At 36.7% G+C, this 19,436-nt stretch overlaps 1 protein-coding gene across 11 annotated transcripts in view; it reads left to right on the top strand.

The window, feature by feature from the left end:
* The window catches only part of NUMB (NUMB endocytic adaptor protein), a 156,500-nt gene that overhangs the window by 124,280 nt on the left and 12,784 nt on the right, over positions 1 to 19,436 (top strand). For 7 of the 11 annotated variants that reach the window (XM_020911204.2, XM_070469601.1, XM_070469604.1 and 4 more), the window contains 2 exons: positions 2,269 to 2,301; positions 18,032 to 18,106. In XM_020911204.2, the coding sequence (XP_020766863.1) occupies positions 2,269 to 2,301; positions 18,032 to 18,106 (108 nt within the window). Of the gene's footprint in view, positions 1 to 2,268; positions 2,302 to 7,449; positions 11,469 to 18,031; positions 18,107 to 19,436 lie in introns of those variants that run through there. The other 4 variants (XM_070469603.1, XM_070469605.1, XM_070469602.1 and 1 more) reach the window with 2 other exon arrangements.

Genomic DNA, 19,436 nt, shown 5'->3' with positions numbered 1-19,436 from the left:
GTGGGAGATTGAAGAAGCAAGATAATTTTCAAATATAGTTTTTTTATTTCCTTCCAAGTGATTCCTTAAAATTTAGGATTACTTTAACTTCAGTTAGAAGTTATCAACATGCTTAATATTCTCATATGAAAAGATATTGTAATTAAACAACATATACTACTCAGAGCATAGATATGTTTAATTTTTTTATATTTTATTCATAAAGTTAGGTATAGTATTTTCAATTTATTTACTTTGTGGCATAATTTACTTAGCCACTTCGGGGTATAGATTGTATAAGATAAAAGACAGAATCAACTGTTGCCTATTTTCAGTGCCTTTATGACATAGTTGCAGAGTAAGAAGTACTAATTTTGTAAAAAGTGTTTTGGGCCTTTGGTTATCTTGCTTGATACTGGTGCAAGATGACCTTTTAAAATGTCTTTTCTTCCCATTGTCTCTGTAAATGTCTCTCCCACTCTGTCTTGGTTTTAAACTAGTTTCATTACACTACCAGTTTCTAATATGTTGGTTTTTTATTCACTATTTGATATATTTGTTTTAATATATGTTCTTATTTTAGCAGGTAAAAGAATCATAATTGTTTTTTAAATTAGTTTTATTCTCTAATCTAATAACTGTCTCTTGATGCATTTTGCACGTCATCTTTTTTCATTAACATCTGAGGTCTTTTATAAAAAGAAGGCAAACTCCATGTTTAACAGGAGCTTTTCTGGGAGCTAAATTAAATATTAATGAATCTTCTTCTGATACCGTCCTGTTCCTAAAGAATGGTGAATCTTTTAACATGGCCTGCATCTTTTAAAAGCTGGTGGTTACCTAAAAGTCTAACAAAACTAGAGTCACCAAACTTGGCAGCAGAAATAAGCTTAGTCTTACTGTGTAACTACCCACTCTCCTTATTATATTTCTAGCTTAAATTGAAAACATTTTGTGGAAATACTTGATGCTGTTTGTGATTTTTCAAAACCTAGAGAAAAAGCTATTTAGTGTTTGAGAATACTGAATGAATTTATAAATTATATGTTGTTGTTCAGTCACGTCCGACTCTTTGTGACCCTGTGGACTGCAGCTTGCCAGACACCTCTGTCTTCCACGATCTCCCGAGTTTGCTCAGATTCATGTCCATTGAGTTGGTGATGCTATCTAACCATACCGTCCTCTTAGATAAATTATCTCAGAGAGTCAAATTTCTGTACAGTTGTCTTTTTCTAGGCATTTGTTCACTGTTAATAACAGTTTATAAAAGGCAAAGGCTTAAAGTATAGTTCAGCCAAAATGAAGAAATGTTAAAGTTAAGCTAGCATGGGTGAGTTAGAACTCATCTACTTTGCATAAATTCTTCAGACTTTACATGGTGGCCAGTTTTCAAAATTTGTATATGCTTAAAAATTTTGTGCTGGGATCACAAACACTTGTCTCTTTTTTACCTACACATACTTCTAACTGTCAATGGGAATTTTTTTATTCTAAAACAGAATTTTAGAAGAAAATACGACCATATTCCTCAGATTTCAGCTGTGGCTCACAGATGTGGTTTGGTTCTCAAATATATTAGTTTTCTCAACTCCAGTGAAAGCATTGGTCTTGTGTTCTTTATAGACAGTTTATTCTGTGTTTGAAATCAAAGATATCTATTAATTCCCCATGATTGCTATGGAATTGATCAGCACATACATACATATAAATCAGTCCTAATGCATTAGTAAGAATTCTTTAACTCAGCAAGAAAAAGTCTGACAAGGACCCTCGCTGCACACTTATAATTTAAGTGTAGCATTTTTTAGTGTTACTGTGTGATCATTTGAGTGTGGTTTTTCAGTTGGTGACTTCCGCATATTCAACCACTGATTTTAAATTGAAAAATGTATATCTATCAATATATTTACCACTTACTGTTATGAAAATTTAAATGCAAATCTCACCAAATCAGTATGTCATAACCTTTTTCTCTGCTGCCAAATTTGAATAATCTGTTTTATAAGTCAAAAGAGAATGCTAAAGTAACTAGTTGCTCTGCATGAATACAGGTTCTGATTTCATCTCTTTCTGTGGATTCTTAGGCCGTACAGTATGTTTCCCTGCATTTTCATGCACCCTTCCTTTTTCCCTGTCACTCCTGGTATGGATAACTCTTTAAAACTCTCACTCCCTCCCCTTCTCCTACTTTGCCCTTCACCTACCCTCTGTGTGTGCTTATTGCTGTGAAACCCTGGGACATTTAGCCCATACAATAATAGCGCTCGACTTGTCCCCCTGTTCCTCCAGGAAAGGAAGTTCTTCAAAGGCTTCTTTGGAAAAGTAAGTTTGATGCCACATTCGTGCCTTGCTTTATAAGGAGTTACACCCCTAGTATAGCATTGATGTATTTTTTAAAAAGAAGTACAGCTTTGGTTTCTTTATAATACAGGAACTGATTTGATGGAATATGGAAATTAATGAATCTGGAAGCTGCTGTCTATATTACCTGTGTGTTTGTTGATACTAAATCTCATAATTCCTAGGAAAGTCCAATAAATAAATCAAGTAGGTTAAAAAAGAATTGCTTTCTCAAAACTAGGTGTTAAATTTAATTTGATTTAGCAAAATTGTTCATATTAGAATATTTTTGAACAAGTAGGCTTTACTTAGTGCTCTATATTGACAGAGAAGTAGGAAGAAATACTAAATTCAAGTGAAAATTAAGTGTATCCCCAATTTTACATTCATTGCTATTACTTTTTTTCAATTTAAGTTAAATTTCAGGTGAAATAAGTAAAGTATGTGAACTTATCTTTGGGGATCCTATGGTTTTTAACCTGGGATGGTAATTTAAGAAAAACTATCTTAATTAGTAATCTATCAAATGTATATCATATGTGTAATGTTCTTTATGTAGGTGCTTTTTAAAGAATGATTGTTCAGTGTTCATATTTCCTTATAATATATAGGATGACAATACAAAAATAAATTTCTAACATTTTTGTGTCTAAGCTTATTGTTTTAAGTGCCACAAAATAATTCAGACTGAGACAGTATAAGAAAAAACTACTGTCATTTTTATAACTCAGTGTACATTACTAAAAGTTTATGTGTTTATGTGAATATAAAATATAAAAATCCCATCACAGTTAATTTTTCACTGGGTGGTTTTGTTACTTTAAAGAATAAATTTTTTTCTTTTTGGACACACCACATGGCATGCTGCATCCTAGTTCCCTGACCAGGGATCAAACCTGTGACCCCTACAGTGGAAGCTCGGAGTCTTAACTGCTGGCCTGCCAGGGAAGTCCCTAAGAAGACTAGTTTTTTAAAATCATTAGTTTCCATTTCTTTCTCAGTTAAGTATTTTAGTTGTAACTCCCCCCCCCCCCGCCGCCGGCATGTTCTGGTTTAAGTTGGGCTTCCCTGGCGGCTCAGATGGTAAAGAATCTGCCTCCAATGCAGGAGACCTGGGTTCGATCCTTGGGTCAGGCAGATCCCCTGGAGAAGGGAATGGCTACTCACTCCAGTATTCTTGCCTGGAGAATTACATGGACAGAGGAGCCTGGCATACTCCATGAGGTCACCAAAAGTTGGACACAACTGAGCAACTAACACTTTCACTTCACTTCTGGTTTAAGCTACTATTATACTAAAGTAAACAAGTTGGAAGGATTTTAGATTGAATGGTTTATTCAGTAACTGCTATCAGTCTGAAATAAAAAGTCATGTAATGTATCCACACATGTCACAGTAAAACTTTTAGTAGGTATTTTGAGCCTGAATCAAATTAACAGGTCCATAGAATGTGAGTCACATTAACAGGTCCATTGACTATGGGATCTATATCTAGAAAGAATTAATCCTGTAGACATTTGCATACTTATAAATAGGCATCCTGATTGTTAAGTGAATTTTTTGGTGGAGCATTTTTTCTTTTCCAAATATCATTTCTCAAAGCAATTTTACATGAACCCAATTAAAATATAATTTTAAGTATTTTCTAAGTGATCAGTTTTTAATGTACCTACTTTGGTAAAGCAGTCTTATCTATGAATGCTAGGATGTAGAAAATATCAATATGGTTTATTAAAAAATATGTTGAAGTGTGTTTTTTTTTAAAGGTTATAGCATCATGTTGAAGAACAAAAATAGCTATCATGTGAGAATCAGTTCCCAGGTGACAATATTCATTGCTGTGTATAATGAGGTCATTGCGCATCTAATGTCACTGAACTGGGTCACACCATGCTTCTTTGCTATTTTCACTGCATTTTGCTACATCGCATATTTACATGGTATGAGAAAGAAAACTATGAATTATCTCACTTAATCCTTGCGGTAAGCCTGAAATTATTATTTTCTCCTGTCTTACAGTGAGAAAACTGAAGTTTACAGAGGGTTAAGTGACCTGTCTGAATTCACAGATATAATAAGTGGTAGAGTCTAGGATTTGAACTCAGATAATCTGATTTCAGAGTCTACATTGTTAAATCACTTTGCTATACAATCACTCTATTTCCAGATTATTTACAAGCAAAGTTTAAAAGATTTAACCTTAAAAAGATGTTAGTAAATAAAGAGCTTCTTAAAACTTTCTACCTTTCTTCTTTAAAGATAGCAAATTAATTTTGGATTTTTGTCTCTGGTCAATTTACTTTATTATTAAGGCTTTAAAGAATCTTTTCCAGTGGTTCAAATAACATTTTATTTATCTAGAGATGTTTAAATCGTACTAGTGAGATGTTCTTAAAAGATACTAATCAAAAAAAAAAAATACTAATCTGTCCCATAATGTGAACAAATATGACCCTTAGAATTCTTTTTTTTCTTTTTTAAAAAATTTACTTATTTTTTAATTGAAGGATAACAGCTTTACAGAAATTTGTTGTTTTCTGTCAAACTGACCCTTAGAATTCTTTTTATTCTTCAGTTTTATTGAGATATAATTGACATACAGCACTGTATGTTTAAGGTGTACACCATGATGATTCGACTTTACATGTCATGAAATAATTACTAGGATAAGTTTAGTGATCCTCTCCATCTCATAGAGATACAATATAGAAATCATGTTATTGTGGGGAGAATTCTTTTTATGGCCAGGCAGTTTATTCTTAGGTACAATTTTCTTTTAATTACAGTTAATTCATTCAAAGAGTTTGGAAACCAAGGTGGGGGAAAGCATCACCCATAATCTTTCCAGAAATTTACTTGTAAATGAAAACTTGTCTTGAATTTGGAGCCTTTTGTACTTTCCAAGTTGCCATCATTTAACTCACTTTCAACACTAATCTACAAGAAGTCATCTGGTGAAAGAGATTTGGTTTGTTGAGTTTGCTCAGTCATTTGTGTTTTGATGAAAGCTAAAAATGAAGAATCTCATAGAACAGTATGTTAGGGAGTGTTTATCTAGTGCAGCTCCTCATAAATTTTGATACTTTCTTAGCCTTCATGTTACATGTGTTTTAATGGTCCAACAGTTATCAAGAGTTTCCACCAAACATATTTGCATAACAGTAGATGGGTGAAAGAATTATTAGCCCTAGTGAATTATTACTTCTCCTGATGACCAGGAGAACTGCCGCTGCTTTTCCCTTAGTTGTCCTGGACCTGAATACTCTGTCCTGTTCCCGTCGGGGGCCTGACCTCCCTGTTCCTCTGTCTAATGGAAGCAGTACTTTCAAAAGCTTTATTAATGAGGAACAGATAAACCTGGGTGTCTTACAGATCTGTGTTATTAACCCATTGTAAGATTACATACATCTTAGAAGGGGGAGAAAAAAACCTAAGACTGAAATATCTTTTTCTAAACTTAGCTACATTAAATTGCTTATTATTTTAGGAAAGCCAAGAATATTCTCAACTTTTTAGAAAGTACTATGCACAGCTCTTAGTGTATTTGGCTGTACTCAGCAAATGTTTTATTAATATTAGCAAGAAATTACATGGCCCTTAACATTTGAAAAGGATCTTAAATTTTAATGTATTTGAGGAAACTCATGAGCTAAGTAAATCTGTATTACCATTTTATGAGGAACTGGCTGAACATAAAGATATAAAATGTTTTTAGGCCACCCTGTTAGGTCTCTCTTTAAAGCCATTGTATTAGAAAAACTCAGTTTAATCTGCCTCCTGTTAGTCTTTGTCCTGTGTATCTCTTTACTGCTGACACAAAACACTTTACTTTTAGTCACCGAATGTATAGAGATTTTTCTTTTCTCTACACAAGCAATTTTCGGTGACACCAGCTGAGACACTACAGTTTAACTCAGTTCTAACCCTGTCTACTTGGAGATAGTGTCAGACCCCACAGATTTAAGGATTCAATCTCATAAGACTGGTCCCACTAATTTAGATGCCAATTGCAGGTAGCCGATCCCCAGGTTACTCATAATAACTTCTGTCTTTGACTACGAATTGGAGGTTCCCATGACCACCTCCTCAGGTTTCATTAATTTGCTAGAACAGCTCACAGAACTCAAGGAAACAGTTACATTTACCAGTTTATTAAAGGATGTGATAAAGGATACCATTGAAGAGCCAAATGAAGACATACATAGGGCAAAGTCTGGGAGTGCCCCAAGGGCAAGAGCTTCTGTCCCTGTGAAATCGGAGTATGTTGCCTTCTCCATGTGGATGTGTTTGCCAACCTGGAAGCTCTCGGAACCCTGTACTATTAGGATTTTGTGGTGGCTTCCTCGTGTAGACATAATAGATTATTAATTCCAATTCCGTTTCCTCTTCCTTTTTTAGAGGATGGAGGAATAAGACTGAAAATCCTAAGCTTCTCATCATGGCTTGGTGGTTCTGGTGACAAGTTCTTATCTAGGAGCCCACCCAGGATTGTATCATTGGACAAAAGATACTCCTAGTAGTCTTATCACTTAGGAATTTATGAGCCTTGTGTCAGGGATGGGGTCAGAGAACAAAATATCAGGACAAGAGATGCTCTTTGTGTTCTTATTGCTTGGGGAATTTCAAGGATTTCAGGAGCTCCATGCCAGGAACCAGGGGCAGATACCAGTGTATATTTTCTAGTATCTCACAGCCATCTACTTGTATTTATATGAACTTTATACTTAGTGATGTGTTTTGACCTACTTTCTAACTTGCTGCTCAAAACAGTTCAGTGAACTAGATATGATAGTTGATGAAACTACATTTTACAAATGAATAAACAAGCTCAAAGAGGTCACGCAGCTAGTAGTAAGTGGCAATGCCTACCCTGAAACCAAGGTTTTCTGAAACGTAGTGCTGCATGCCTTCTCTTGCCCTTTGTTGGCCTCTGCTTTCCTCAAGATGCTTTCATTACAGTGAATGGAGAGGTGTCAGATGCAGGGGACACTAGACTGCTCAAGGGCCTGAATGCTTCCCACAAACATATGTTGTATGGCCTGCACACAGTTCATAAATTTAAATTAGTTGCCAGTATTTCAAACATTGAAAGCTTTCAGATTGAAGCTATTATATCTATTTTAGGAATGGCAGATCTGGCAGAACAGCTAGCTCTGTATGCGGTAACAGTGGCCTGAGCTGAGGAGCCGTTACGCCCTTGGTTGCCTGTTGCCACATCACTGTAGCTCCCTGTCATCATCCTCACCATCTGCTTCATTTTGTTACCTGCTTTTAACCCTATGGGGATTTGAGTTTGTGAACTCCTCCCTGGGCTATTATTTAATTTGGGGGAGGGGGTTAACCACTTCTAACTGTATAAAAATCACCAAAAATATTGTAATATCTGTTCTAACAGATACTGTTAATGTACTGCCAGATATATTTTTTTCAAGTTTTTATGCTGTTACAGTTGTCAAATGGCATCATTTGAAATGGTTGTGTTTTAGAGAATACATAGTTGAAAAGTAGCGCATGGTTATTTTGGTTGCAACTAATTCTCAAGAGTAAAACATTTTACGACCACGTTAAGTCAGTGTGCTGACATCTACATTCTATTTCGATTTCCTGTGTTTTCTGCTTAATGGCAGATTGTACTTAGACCACTCTGCGTCCTTTCCTCTGCAAGTGAGGGAGTATCTACTGCCTCTTTCCTTTCCCTTCCTTTCTGCTTTTTAAATTCCCATGCCCTTTCTTCTATAAAATTTACCTTCTCTCATATCTTATTAGATGCACCTTTTAGGGTTTGTTTTTGAAGTGTAATATAACAAATTTCTAAAGAAGGAAAAATGAAAAAGATAATCCCAAGAGTCATTAGAATATTTCCATTTGATCTTGGTTTCAGTATTTCCTGTAACAAGATCAACTAATATGTCAAATGCCCTGGTCACTGATCTTTTCTAGACTAAAAAAAACAAAACTCATTAACCTTTGAAGTTGTTTAATTTGTATTCATAAAGAGTCAGTGGTTCTCAAGCCTCAGGTCGCAGTTGTGTCCAAAACATACTAGGAACTGTACTAGGCTATCCAGATCAACGATGAGCAAGATGGTCTCCATTTATTTAGTTCAGTTTATGCTCACTTTCAGATGACTATTTGGCTATGCCTTCCTTTTCCTTAAATCTCCAGAATTTCTTACTCTGTTCTCTCTCTCAGTTGATGACCTTGCTTCCTACTTCACTGAACAAATAGAATCAGCTGGAAGAGAACTCTCAAACACAATAGCACATCTTCTCACCTACATTCATCCGTGCATATATACTCTGTTTTCCCTCCTAGTCAAGGGATAAGCTGTCTGTGTTCCTAGCTGAGGCCAGCTCCTCCACAAGATTCTTATTCCAGCTCTTACTTACTTAAGTATTGCTATCCCCCATCCTCCATAATCAGTTTTTCTTTGTCTAGTGGATTGTCCATTAGCATGAAAACAAACCTTTTTAAACGGAGGTTTCTTCTTGGTACCTCCAGTTTCTGCTCTCCTTTCCTCTGTTGAACACTCTTTATCAGACTTTTACCCTCACCACTTGTCAAGTCATCTGTATTATTATTCCAGTGGTTCTATTTACTCAACCTATCAACAGCATTTGACATCGCCCATCCCTTCCACTCCTTGAAACACTATTCATTTGGCATTAAGGGGTCCTGCTCTCCTGCTTTTCTCTTATATTGCTGCCTACTTCTCAGTCTGTGGACTCTTCTCTACCTACGCTTGTGCCTTGATGGTCTCATCCAGTGTCATGGATTTAAATACCATCTCTATGCTGATGATTTTGAAGTTTCTATCTCCAGACATCTCCCATAAATTCCAGAGTGGTATTTCCATCTTAGAAACAGCATAGCATAGGAGTCAAAGACAGACTTGGGATCTGGATTGCTTGTATTTAATTCTGGCTCAGCTGCTTATTAGTTTTGTGACCTTGGGAGATGTTTTTAACCATTTTGTACCTCAGCTTCCCCATCTGTTACCAAAAAAAAGGGGGGGGGGATAATACTAATTCCAACTTCATGTGATTGTTCTGAAGATTAATTTAGTAAATACAAGCAAAGTGTACAGAATAGCTTGCTGTATGAACAAGTGTCAGTATCATTAGCATCAAACATTTCACCCTAAGGCATTTCACATAATGTGTCACAAACCAAATTCCAAAACTCTCCCCCAGACTACTCTTCCCTAGTCTTTCCCATCCCAGTCCCTGTGCTTTAGCCACAAATCCTGGATCTGATCTTGACTTCTCTCTTTCTTTTACCTTATATCATCCTGTCAACAGTTCCCGTCTGACTACCTCCACCACTACCCTGGTCATGCCAGCTCCTCTGCTCACCTGAATCATTGCTTTAATGTTCTACTCAGTCTGCTTTCATCATTATCCCCCTGTCATCTGTTCTCAAGATATCAGAGTGATCTTTTTAAGACAGATCTGATTGTTTCCCTACAGCGCTTGATCCTCCAGTAGCTTCCTGACCTACCCAGAGTAAAAACCAAAGTCTTTTGGGCCTAGTGGGCCGTTGTGCATGAATCCCCTCTGTCCCTTTTCCTGTCATCTCCTGTTCTTGCTTCTTCTGTTTCAGCCACACTAGCCTCCCTGCTCTCCCTTGAGCATACCAGGTCTGCTTCCACTTCAGGACCTTTGCACTTGCTCTGTAACCTCTAGTCTGGAACACTCATCATCCAGACAGGTGTGTGGCTCACTTCCTCATCTCTTCCCATTCTTTGCTTAAAAGCCCCATTTTCATTGAGGCAGTCACCAAGAAAACTTTATTTTAAATTTCAAATACCACCTTCTTCCATATATAAACACTCACGGTTCCCCTTCCTAGTTTTATTTTCCTCTGATAGAAGTTATCACCATCTGTCGTAGCATCAGTTCAGTTCAGTCTCTCAGTTGTGTCCGACTCTTTGCGACCCCATGGACTGCAGCACACCAGCCTTCCCTGTCCATCACCAACTCCCGGAGCTTACTCAAACTCATGCATTTTACTAATTTGGTTTTTTATTTCTTCTTCACTAAAACGTAAACTTTCTGTGGACAGACCTGTTTTGTTCACTGCTGAATCTTTAATACCTAGAATAGTATGTGGTCCATAATGGCTGCTCCTAAATGTCTGAGCTAGTGAATGACAAGTGCACTCCTTGCAAGTTCTCCCTGTAGTAAAACCAGACAGGTTAAACACAGTCAGCAAATTGTGGAACAATAACAAGTTCTACTGGAGCAGAGAGGGAGAATGAATGCAAGAGATTGCGTTTAAGGCTTCTGAGAGGAGATGATACTTAAGGCTGAGACTTAAGACTGTGAGTTCCAGTTAAACTAAGAGGAGAAAGGCATAGAAGGAGCATCATTAACAGAGCTACTGGGATGAAGAGAACCTGCTCCAAATTATTCCTTCATTCATTCACCCTAGGGATACACGAAAGGAGACAGAAGGTAAGACCTAAGTTTATGGTAAAGACGACCATGGTGGTGGGGGGTCTTTCACTGTGAGAAGAGGTATAATGAATTTGGTTTCAGACAGGTTGAATTTTAGGTCTCTGTGGAATTTCTTTTTCTATTATATGTTTGAAATATGAACAATATTAGAATAATTTCTGTTCTAGGTTCCTTCTTCCCATCAAAAAGTGATTCAGTATACTGGAAGAGCTCAATTGCCTCAAAAAATCTCAGTTTTGTTGTTTGGTTCATGACATGCTATCATCCTTATTTTTTCCTGAAAGCCTTTAAAGGCCCTTCTCACTTAAGAAAGTGCAAGATAAAAGTTACTGTACTTTTAATAAAGTAGCCATTGGAGATAGTACCAGTCTCAAATTCTATAGAAAGTTGTGTTTCTCTTCAGTGCTCTTTCCTTTGAAGATACATACTGTATCTTGGAATTTTAAGACAAAATTTGTTCACGACACAGTCTGTTCAGAAATTCAGATGTCATCTAATAGATTTGAAGGCCCTTCTCAGATTTTTTTTAAAAAGAAGTCTTCTTGTTCACTCATTACAAGGCACTCTGTGCCATGGTTGCTTGCTAATATGTTATTACACCATAATGACTGGGTTATCTCTGTGTGTAGGTGTGGCAGAAAGACTGACCAGAGATTCTTTACACACTGGGTACCCTTGAAGACCTCTTTGGTGTGTAGCAGAAAGAGCTCTGCACAACAGAATGGCAAAACACTGTTGCTCAGAAAGAGTGACTTGCTCTAATCTTCCTGCCCAAATTGGTCTTGTTTGCTGCTGTTGCTTCTTAACATTTCATAGCTAAGCCAAATTATGCTTCTATGTGTCTGTAGCATTCCTTTGCTTTGGCTTACATTAGAACACCTTTTGCTCTTACTGTATTCCCAGCACAATTGTTTTGCCCCCAATATTACTTCTATTTATGTTGATTAATTGCATGTTTTTATCTCATTGGTGGCCTTGGGAATCACAGAACTTTACAGTTGGACTGCACCTGAGTTCAAGTCTCAGTTAATAATAATATAATAATATATATATAATATTATATATTATACTATAATATAATAAACTAGTGGGATATAAGGACATTTGTTTTAAAAAATAGAAAAAAAAAATTCAGGGGCAATTCCAAATAGATCTAATATTTCAGTATAATGAATTGTCCTTCCAAAACCCTTTTATAAAGTTGTATTGTTACAAATCCATGTCCATTTGTTTACATATTGTCTGGCTGCTTTTGTGCAGCAAGGCAGACTTGAGTAGTTGACACAGACTATATGGCTTACAAAGCCATAGCTATTTGGTATCTGGTCCTTCACAGAAAGTTCCCTAATCTGTGCTTTAAACAGTTTAGAAACTTAATTCTCCAACTAGAAATCTGAAGTACTTCCCCAAATAACAATATGTATAACAAAAGAGTGACTGTAAGGATCTGTCAACATCCTGAGAACCCTACCACCTTACGATCTCCATCTTTGAAAAAAACTTTCTGACGCTTTATCGATTAAAAAAAAAAACAACAGCTGGACATAAGTAGGTATGGCAGTTCTTTATTGTAATTAGTTATTTCATTGCCCTTTATTATGAGTAGCTTTGATATTTAGGAGAAAATGATCTTACAGTGTAAGATTTGTGTTTCTTCACTAGTATTTTATGTTAAGATTACTTGTGCATTTCTGTTACTTGCAAGTACAAGTTTCCTGACTTAGTAATTTGTAATCAACTGATTTCCTGCTATCCTTTTCTCCAATGTCAGAGGCTGCTTAATTTCTGTACTGGTTTGTATCTACCCATAATAAAAGGTGTTTAAGGGAAATGTTAGTTTTAAAATTCTAAATTGGATATTTAGAGAGTTGAGTGGTTACTTGAAAATTATACTTAATTTGACATTTTTCACTCATAGGATAGCCTGATCCTCCTTAGATTTCACCAATTTAAATTCTCAGTTACTGAAGTTCTGTTCATATTAGACCCATTTTCTTTCCTTTAATAATAAGCAGCTTTCTCTTTGTTATAAAATTGTAATTTTTTATGCACTGATACTAGTCAGTGTGAATTCTACCTATTGCCTTGAAATTATTATTAAAATAGAAAGCACTGGCACCATGGTGATGAAATAATTCTTAATTCTCACATATACATTACCCCTATCACATTTTTACTAGTGTCTGAAGTATTATATAGTCTTTTTACAGGTTGTTTATGTAACAAAGATATATGTATATTCTACATTTCATACTTATTCTGGGTTATCTCTTTTTTTAGTCCTGTGGTTAGCTAACTTTAACCTTATCTCCTAAGGTAATTTGCTTAAGTAGACAGTTTCAGGGCATACAAAAGGAAAACTTTCATATTCTCTCTATGACTTTTATCATTTTCTACAAAGTGATTAGGAATCTTAGTTTATGTTATCAGAATGAAAAACTCTAAAAAGTTGACGGATAGTTTAGAAGCACTGCTGCTATAGAATTTGTGAGAGGAAGTTTGGACTTAATTTCAGCTGCAGATGTGTCTTTGATTGTTAATATCTCAATCCCTTATTGAAGTAATCGTAATGTGGCAAACTACTGGCATTCAAGAACTGGCACTCAAATGTATGAACAAGTGGAAAAATTCATATTATCTGTTTTCATCCCCTGTTTCAAGTGGTCAGTAACAATGAAATATGACAAATACAATGCTTCACTGATAAATTTAGTACAACACCATAAAGATTATTATAAAGACATACCTCAAAAAGCAGAGATATTTTCATAGAAGTCTAATTGGGCCGAGAAAATATTTCCCTGTGTATGATAAGGAGGTTAAATAGGGAGCAGTCCCATTCTAAAATGATCTTTTAGTTTTCCCACCTTCAGTCTCCCAACATTGAAGTAGTTCTGTCTGTTGCATCAGATGCTGCAGACTGTAGGCTAGCGTTGCACAATGAACATATTGAATAAATTACAGATTCAAATTTCTTACACAGGATTCTCAGTACCATTTGGCAGCCTTATATATCACTGATTTAACTGTCTCCTCTTTCCTATAGCAGATATTTAGCAAATTTATTCCTTCAACAAATATTTCTTAAACTCCTGCTCTGTACCAGGCATTGTTCTAAGTTCTAAAGATACAGCAGTGAACAATAAGGAAAAAAACCTTGCCTTCGTGGAGCCTACCTTCCAGCAAAATACTAAATACTACCTAAGCATTGGTTAACTATGGGCAGTTATAGTTGTTGTTGGGTATATCTGTTTGTTTATTGAATCCTCATCATAACCCCATGAGGTATGTGACATTGCTGACATCGTTATGCAGATGTGGAATCTGGAGCATAGAGAGGTAAAGTAATTTGCCGTTGGTCATACTAATAAGTGGCAGACCCACAATTCACACTCAGACGACAGCCTGGTTCCAGAGTCTGTGCTGAGTCGTTGTACTGTACTGCCCCAACACTGCTATTTTAAGTCTTTATGCTTTTAAATCTGCCTACCTTTCTCTCCCTAGCAAAGTAGATCATCTCATCTCCTGAACAGATGAATTTGTGGCTCTTTGAAGTAAACTTCCTCAACTTGTCACTCACTCCTTTACTCAGCTTCACTTCATCCCTCTGTTTCAAGGAAGGGACATTCCCCTTCCCATCTAAAATTTGTATTCTGGCTTCATCCTATTTCGCCTCCTTGGGGACTTTGTTCTCTACATTAGTCTTCTCTTGGGGCTTTAGTCTCCATCTTTCCACTGACTTTTGTCATTCAGCAAATAAGCATTATCTGTTGTCGTTGTTGTTGAAAGTGTGTCTTACTCTTTGAAGAAGCTTTGTTGTTGGGAGAAATTTTTAAGTTTATTAATGTAACGATAAATGAACACTAATTGTTTATTGCCCTATTTAAATTCCAGGTGCTTTATATATCTCTGGTCCTTTTACCAACCTCACAGATCCTTTACAGATGAGGAAGTAGAAACTCAGACGACTCTGTAACTTCCTTAGCTTATGAATAGTGGCATTGAATTCAGATTTGTATCTGTCTTACTCCAGAATCCATTCTGTTTCTAGTATAGCACGTAAGTTTACCACAGTTTTTAAAGGACCTCCCTTGGTCCTCTGCCCGTCCCCTGTTGCTGTACAGCTCGTTTTTGTAGGAAAGCTTTTTAAAGAAAGTATGTAACATATGTAGACTCTTCTTGCCTTTCATTTACGTCTCAACCGAGTCTAGTCTGACTTCCACTTGATTAGATCCTCCAGAGAAGCAGAACCACCATCTGTCTCTCTCTCCCTTCCTCCTCTGTCTGTCTGTCTCGCTCTCTCTGTATATACACACGGACCAGTAGGCTGGAAATTCAGGCAGAATTTCTTCTCAGGGAAACCTCAGGCTTTACCCTTATGGCCTTCAGCTGGCTGGATGAGGCCCACCCCCATTATCAAGGGTAGGGTTATCTCGTTTACCTAGAGTTGCTGCTGCTGTCCAGTCACTAAGTCATGCCCAACTCCTTGTGACCCCATGGACTGTAGCCCGCCACACTCCTCTGTCCATGTGATTTCCCAGGTGAGAATACTGGAGTGGGTTGCCATTTCCTTCTCCAGGGGGTCTTCCCAACCCAGGGATCACACCTGTGTCTCCTGCTTGGCAGGAGGATTCTTAACCACTGAGCCACCTGGGAAATCCTCACCTAAAGTTAGTTGATTGTAAATGTTAATCACATCTGCAAAATACCTCTATAGTAACATGTAGGCTAGTGTTTGATCAAACTGGGCAACCATAACCTAGATAATCTGACACATAAAAATAACCCACCATCTCAACCTCTATCACTCTGTGGTGTCTTACTCATCACTAAATCCAATGGACATTTTTCACATCTTTCCTTCCTTGGTCATTTTACATTTGACATTTTGGACCACAAATTACTTCTTGAAACTCCCCTCCATTGGTTTCAATTATGCTAATCTCTCTTCATTCTCCTCACTATTCCTTTTCTGATATTTCATTACTTGTCTCCCAATTCCTTAATTATTGATATTCTCTCCTATCCTTGGCCCTCATACTGCTCCCACAATTGATGTTTTCCAAAACTAAAATTCCATCTTAAAGACTTCTCTTCCGAATTTAGATCTGTATATCCAATTGCCTGGATGTTGCACACACATCTCAAAGATTGCTTGTCTAAAACTGGAATCTTAGGGTCCCCCTCTCAAACTTGCTTCTGCATCTCTTCTATTTTCTTAGTTTGTGGTACCCTCTCCACCCAGTTACCCAAGCCAGGAACCAGAGAGGGGTGTCTAACATTTCTCCTATATTCACCATTTCAGACTTCTCATCTCCAGCCCTGTATCTCACCCAAGAGAGCTCAACCCTCATTTTCTCTCACCTGGAATCTTGTTTTGGTCTTTCTACCTCTTAGCAGTCTCTTTCCAACTCCTCTACAGTGCTGCCAAAGTGATATTTTAAAAATGCAAATCTGTTTAATCATGTTCAAAATTCTTTTAGAAGCTCCTAATTGCTCATAGAATTAAGATAGAATTCTTCAGCAGGCATACAGAGTCCTCCATGTCTAGGTCTTTCCTGCTGTTTATATCCCACTGTGCCTCACCACTTTCAGGCCGCACTGAAATGTTTATAGGGCCCAGATTTGCTCTGTTGTTTGCTTCCATGTCCTGTACTGCTGTTTCTTCTGCCTGGGATGTCTGCTACCTCTGTTACTTCCCTACATTCCTACCCCTACCTGGGGCATCTAGAAAAATTATTTTAGTACCCAATTCAGTCTTCAATTTTAAAAAGCCTTCCCCTAATTCCATAAATAGATTTGACCATGCATTCTTTCTGACATTGTTACAAACTGTTTTCAGCTCTACTATAGCACTTGAAAGCATTAATCACTCAGTTGTGTCTGACTCTTTGTGGCCCCATGGACTATAGTCCGCCAGGCTTCTTGGTCCTTGGGATTTCCCAGGCAAGAATACTGGAGTGGGTAGCCATTTCCTTCTCCAGGGCATCTTTCCAACCCAGGGACTGAGCCCAGGTCTTCTGCATTGCAGGCAGATTCTCTACTGTCTGAGCCACCAAGGAAGCTGTAGCACTTACTACTGTATTATTTATTTTTTATTTGAGTGTCACCTTTCAATGGACTGTGAACTCAAGTATTTCTATTGCCTGGCATGCAATAGGCTTTCATCAGATTTGAGGTGATGGTGGAGATGGAGCCCAGAGTGGATTACACATTTCACTTAAATAAGGCCATGCTTTATTGAGGAGTGCTGGGCTTGGACATGTAAAGTGGAGAACGGTAGACATTTCTTTATCCTCCTTTGTCCCTCCCAGAGTAGTACCAGATTTCTTTTGATCTATACTTTCTTATGATGTTTTGATACCTATTCTGAGCCTTCACTTTGCGTTTATTTTGTTTGTATCCTTGGAGCAGGTAAAAAGAAAGGAAGCTGCTAAATTGCTATTACAAACTCCCCTGTCCCATTTTCATTCCATCACAGGAGAAATCATTCATCAGCTTGTTCTCATGTGACTTGCGTCAAAGCCTTTTCTCAGCCAGCAAAAGGAATTTACGTTATAATGACAATATTTTTCCAAGTTTTTTAATCCTCCTATGTCCCCAAAATGTCTGTCTGCATTTAACATCAAATTAAAAACTAAAGCAGTTCTGTGTTAATCCTGAGAGAATAAGTAATGCTTTTTAAAGATTGCTAAAGGAATCATGAAGATTTCTTGGGTTTTTAATATGAAAATTTCAGGTGACCAAGGGCACTGCCATACACATTGGGGTCAAAGTATAGTAGAATGGTCAGCATCTCAATTTAGACTTACCTATTACTTTCTACTCTGAATACACTCGTAGAAGCTACTTGTGGTGTAACTCCTTATGTATTTAATATTTATCTAACTCTTGGTTTTTGTGGTTGAGTTTTGAAATGGGTGAAGAATCTACTTATTCTTTGCCCTTTACGGAATGTGATATCTTGGTTTTTATTCCATTTGTCCTCCTTACCCTTTACTTAATTTTACCTTATTGTTTTGCTTTGTGTTTCTAAAATAATGGCTTTGGCTTGTTTTTTCTTGAATGTTTCTGCAGTTTGATTTGAGTATCTGGCTTTGGGCACCCCTCCTGAACCTTGGACTCCATCTGTACTTGTGACTTATGGAAGGCAGAAGTCAGTGTTTTCTATGGAATATGACCTTTTTTTTTTTAATATTATATATGTGTGTGTCTCTCCCCCCACCCCCTTCTTTTTTGGTTTCTCTTAAAAGACTGGAAAGAAAGCAGTTAAGGCAGTCCTGTGGGTATCAGCAGATGGACTCAGAGTTGTGGATGAAAAAACTAAGGTAAAAGTTTGATAAGCTTAAATGTTACTGCTCTTATGTTTTTTTATCCCTGTGATCAAACATAATGCCGTTAAGACGTTGTAGTCTCTCTGTATCCTTCCACTTTGTCCAAAGTACAATCTTCTGAGAGACTGGTTAATGTTCAGAAAACCAATTTAGTTACTCATTTACCTTATGAAAAATAGAATTCTCTGAGCATTTTGTTCTACATGATATAGCATGTTTAGCCTACAGTGTATTTGCATTTAATGTTAAGATCTGAGTTCTATTTTTGTTTTGACACATTAAAAAAAGTTTACCCCCACAAATTTGATATAAAATATTATAGGCCTTTTGCCACTGTTAAAAAGAAAAATAGACCACATCTAAAGTTGCTTCTTGTTCCTTAATAAAACACTATTTTTAGTAAGTTATATTTGAACTCATTAACCTACTATTTAACTGAAGACTCAATTTAAGTGAAATCTTAAGGACTAGTAAATTGCTCATGAGTTAACATTTATTTAAGAGTCCACACAATATCTTAAATATACATAGCATTTTGCATTAGAAAAAAATGATCCTAAGTACCTCAATAAGAATAGACATAGACTCTGCCCTTAGCATAAGGTGTTACTTATACACATACATTTAATCATTAATTAAAACTTTCTAAGAGACCTGAAATCTGGAGAAATTTTAACAGAAGGCAGTTTTCAAAAAACAAAAACTCAGATGTCACCTGAAGGAGAAGAAAGCCTAGCAGGCAAAGAACAGTTTTCATGGGTAGCTTACCTGATATACTTTAAGTGATTTAATTTAGCTACATTTTAATTCTTTTGACTAAAGAGAACTGGTGGTCTTAGATGTACATTACATTTGGAAACAACTATTATTTAGCTTTTTTTAAAAAACGTGTCTAGTTTTCATTCCTGCTTTGGATGAAATTTGTTGTGTGGAGGCTATATCTTTAATTGCTGTACATAGTAGTTATTACTAGAAAGTGATGTTGCCCCCTGGTGGTTACTTGTAGCACAGGAATTAATTAATTCTCCCCACATTGAATGATAATAGGAATGGACCACTTGTTACTGTGGGACCCATCTTGGGCAGAGAAGAAATGTTGCAAAAATGCGAATGATTGATAAAGGGCTCGTGCTTAGACTGTATCAGTAACTCCTGCATAGCAAGAGATACTGAAGAGGAAATGCATAGTAATCAAGGTTATGCAAAATAAAATTAGAATGAGCCAACAAAATTGCAGAACTTTTAGATGATTGGCAAGTTTGTTTGTGTAACAACAGGAATTCTCATAGTTATGCTTTATAAAAGTCATTTTGTTTGTATGCTT

Source organism: Odocoileus virginianus, chromosome 6 (assembly GCF_023699985.2).
Source record: "Odocoileus virginianus isolate 20LAN1187 ecotype Illinois chromosome 6, Ovbor_1.2, whole genome shotgun sequence".
Lineage (NCBI taxonomy): Eukaryota > Metazoa > Chordata > Mammalia > Artiodactyla > Cervidae > Odocoileus > Odocoileus virginianus.
This window is presented reverse-complemented; position numbering and strand designations above follow the sequence as displayed.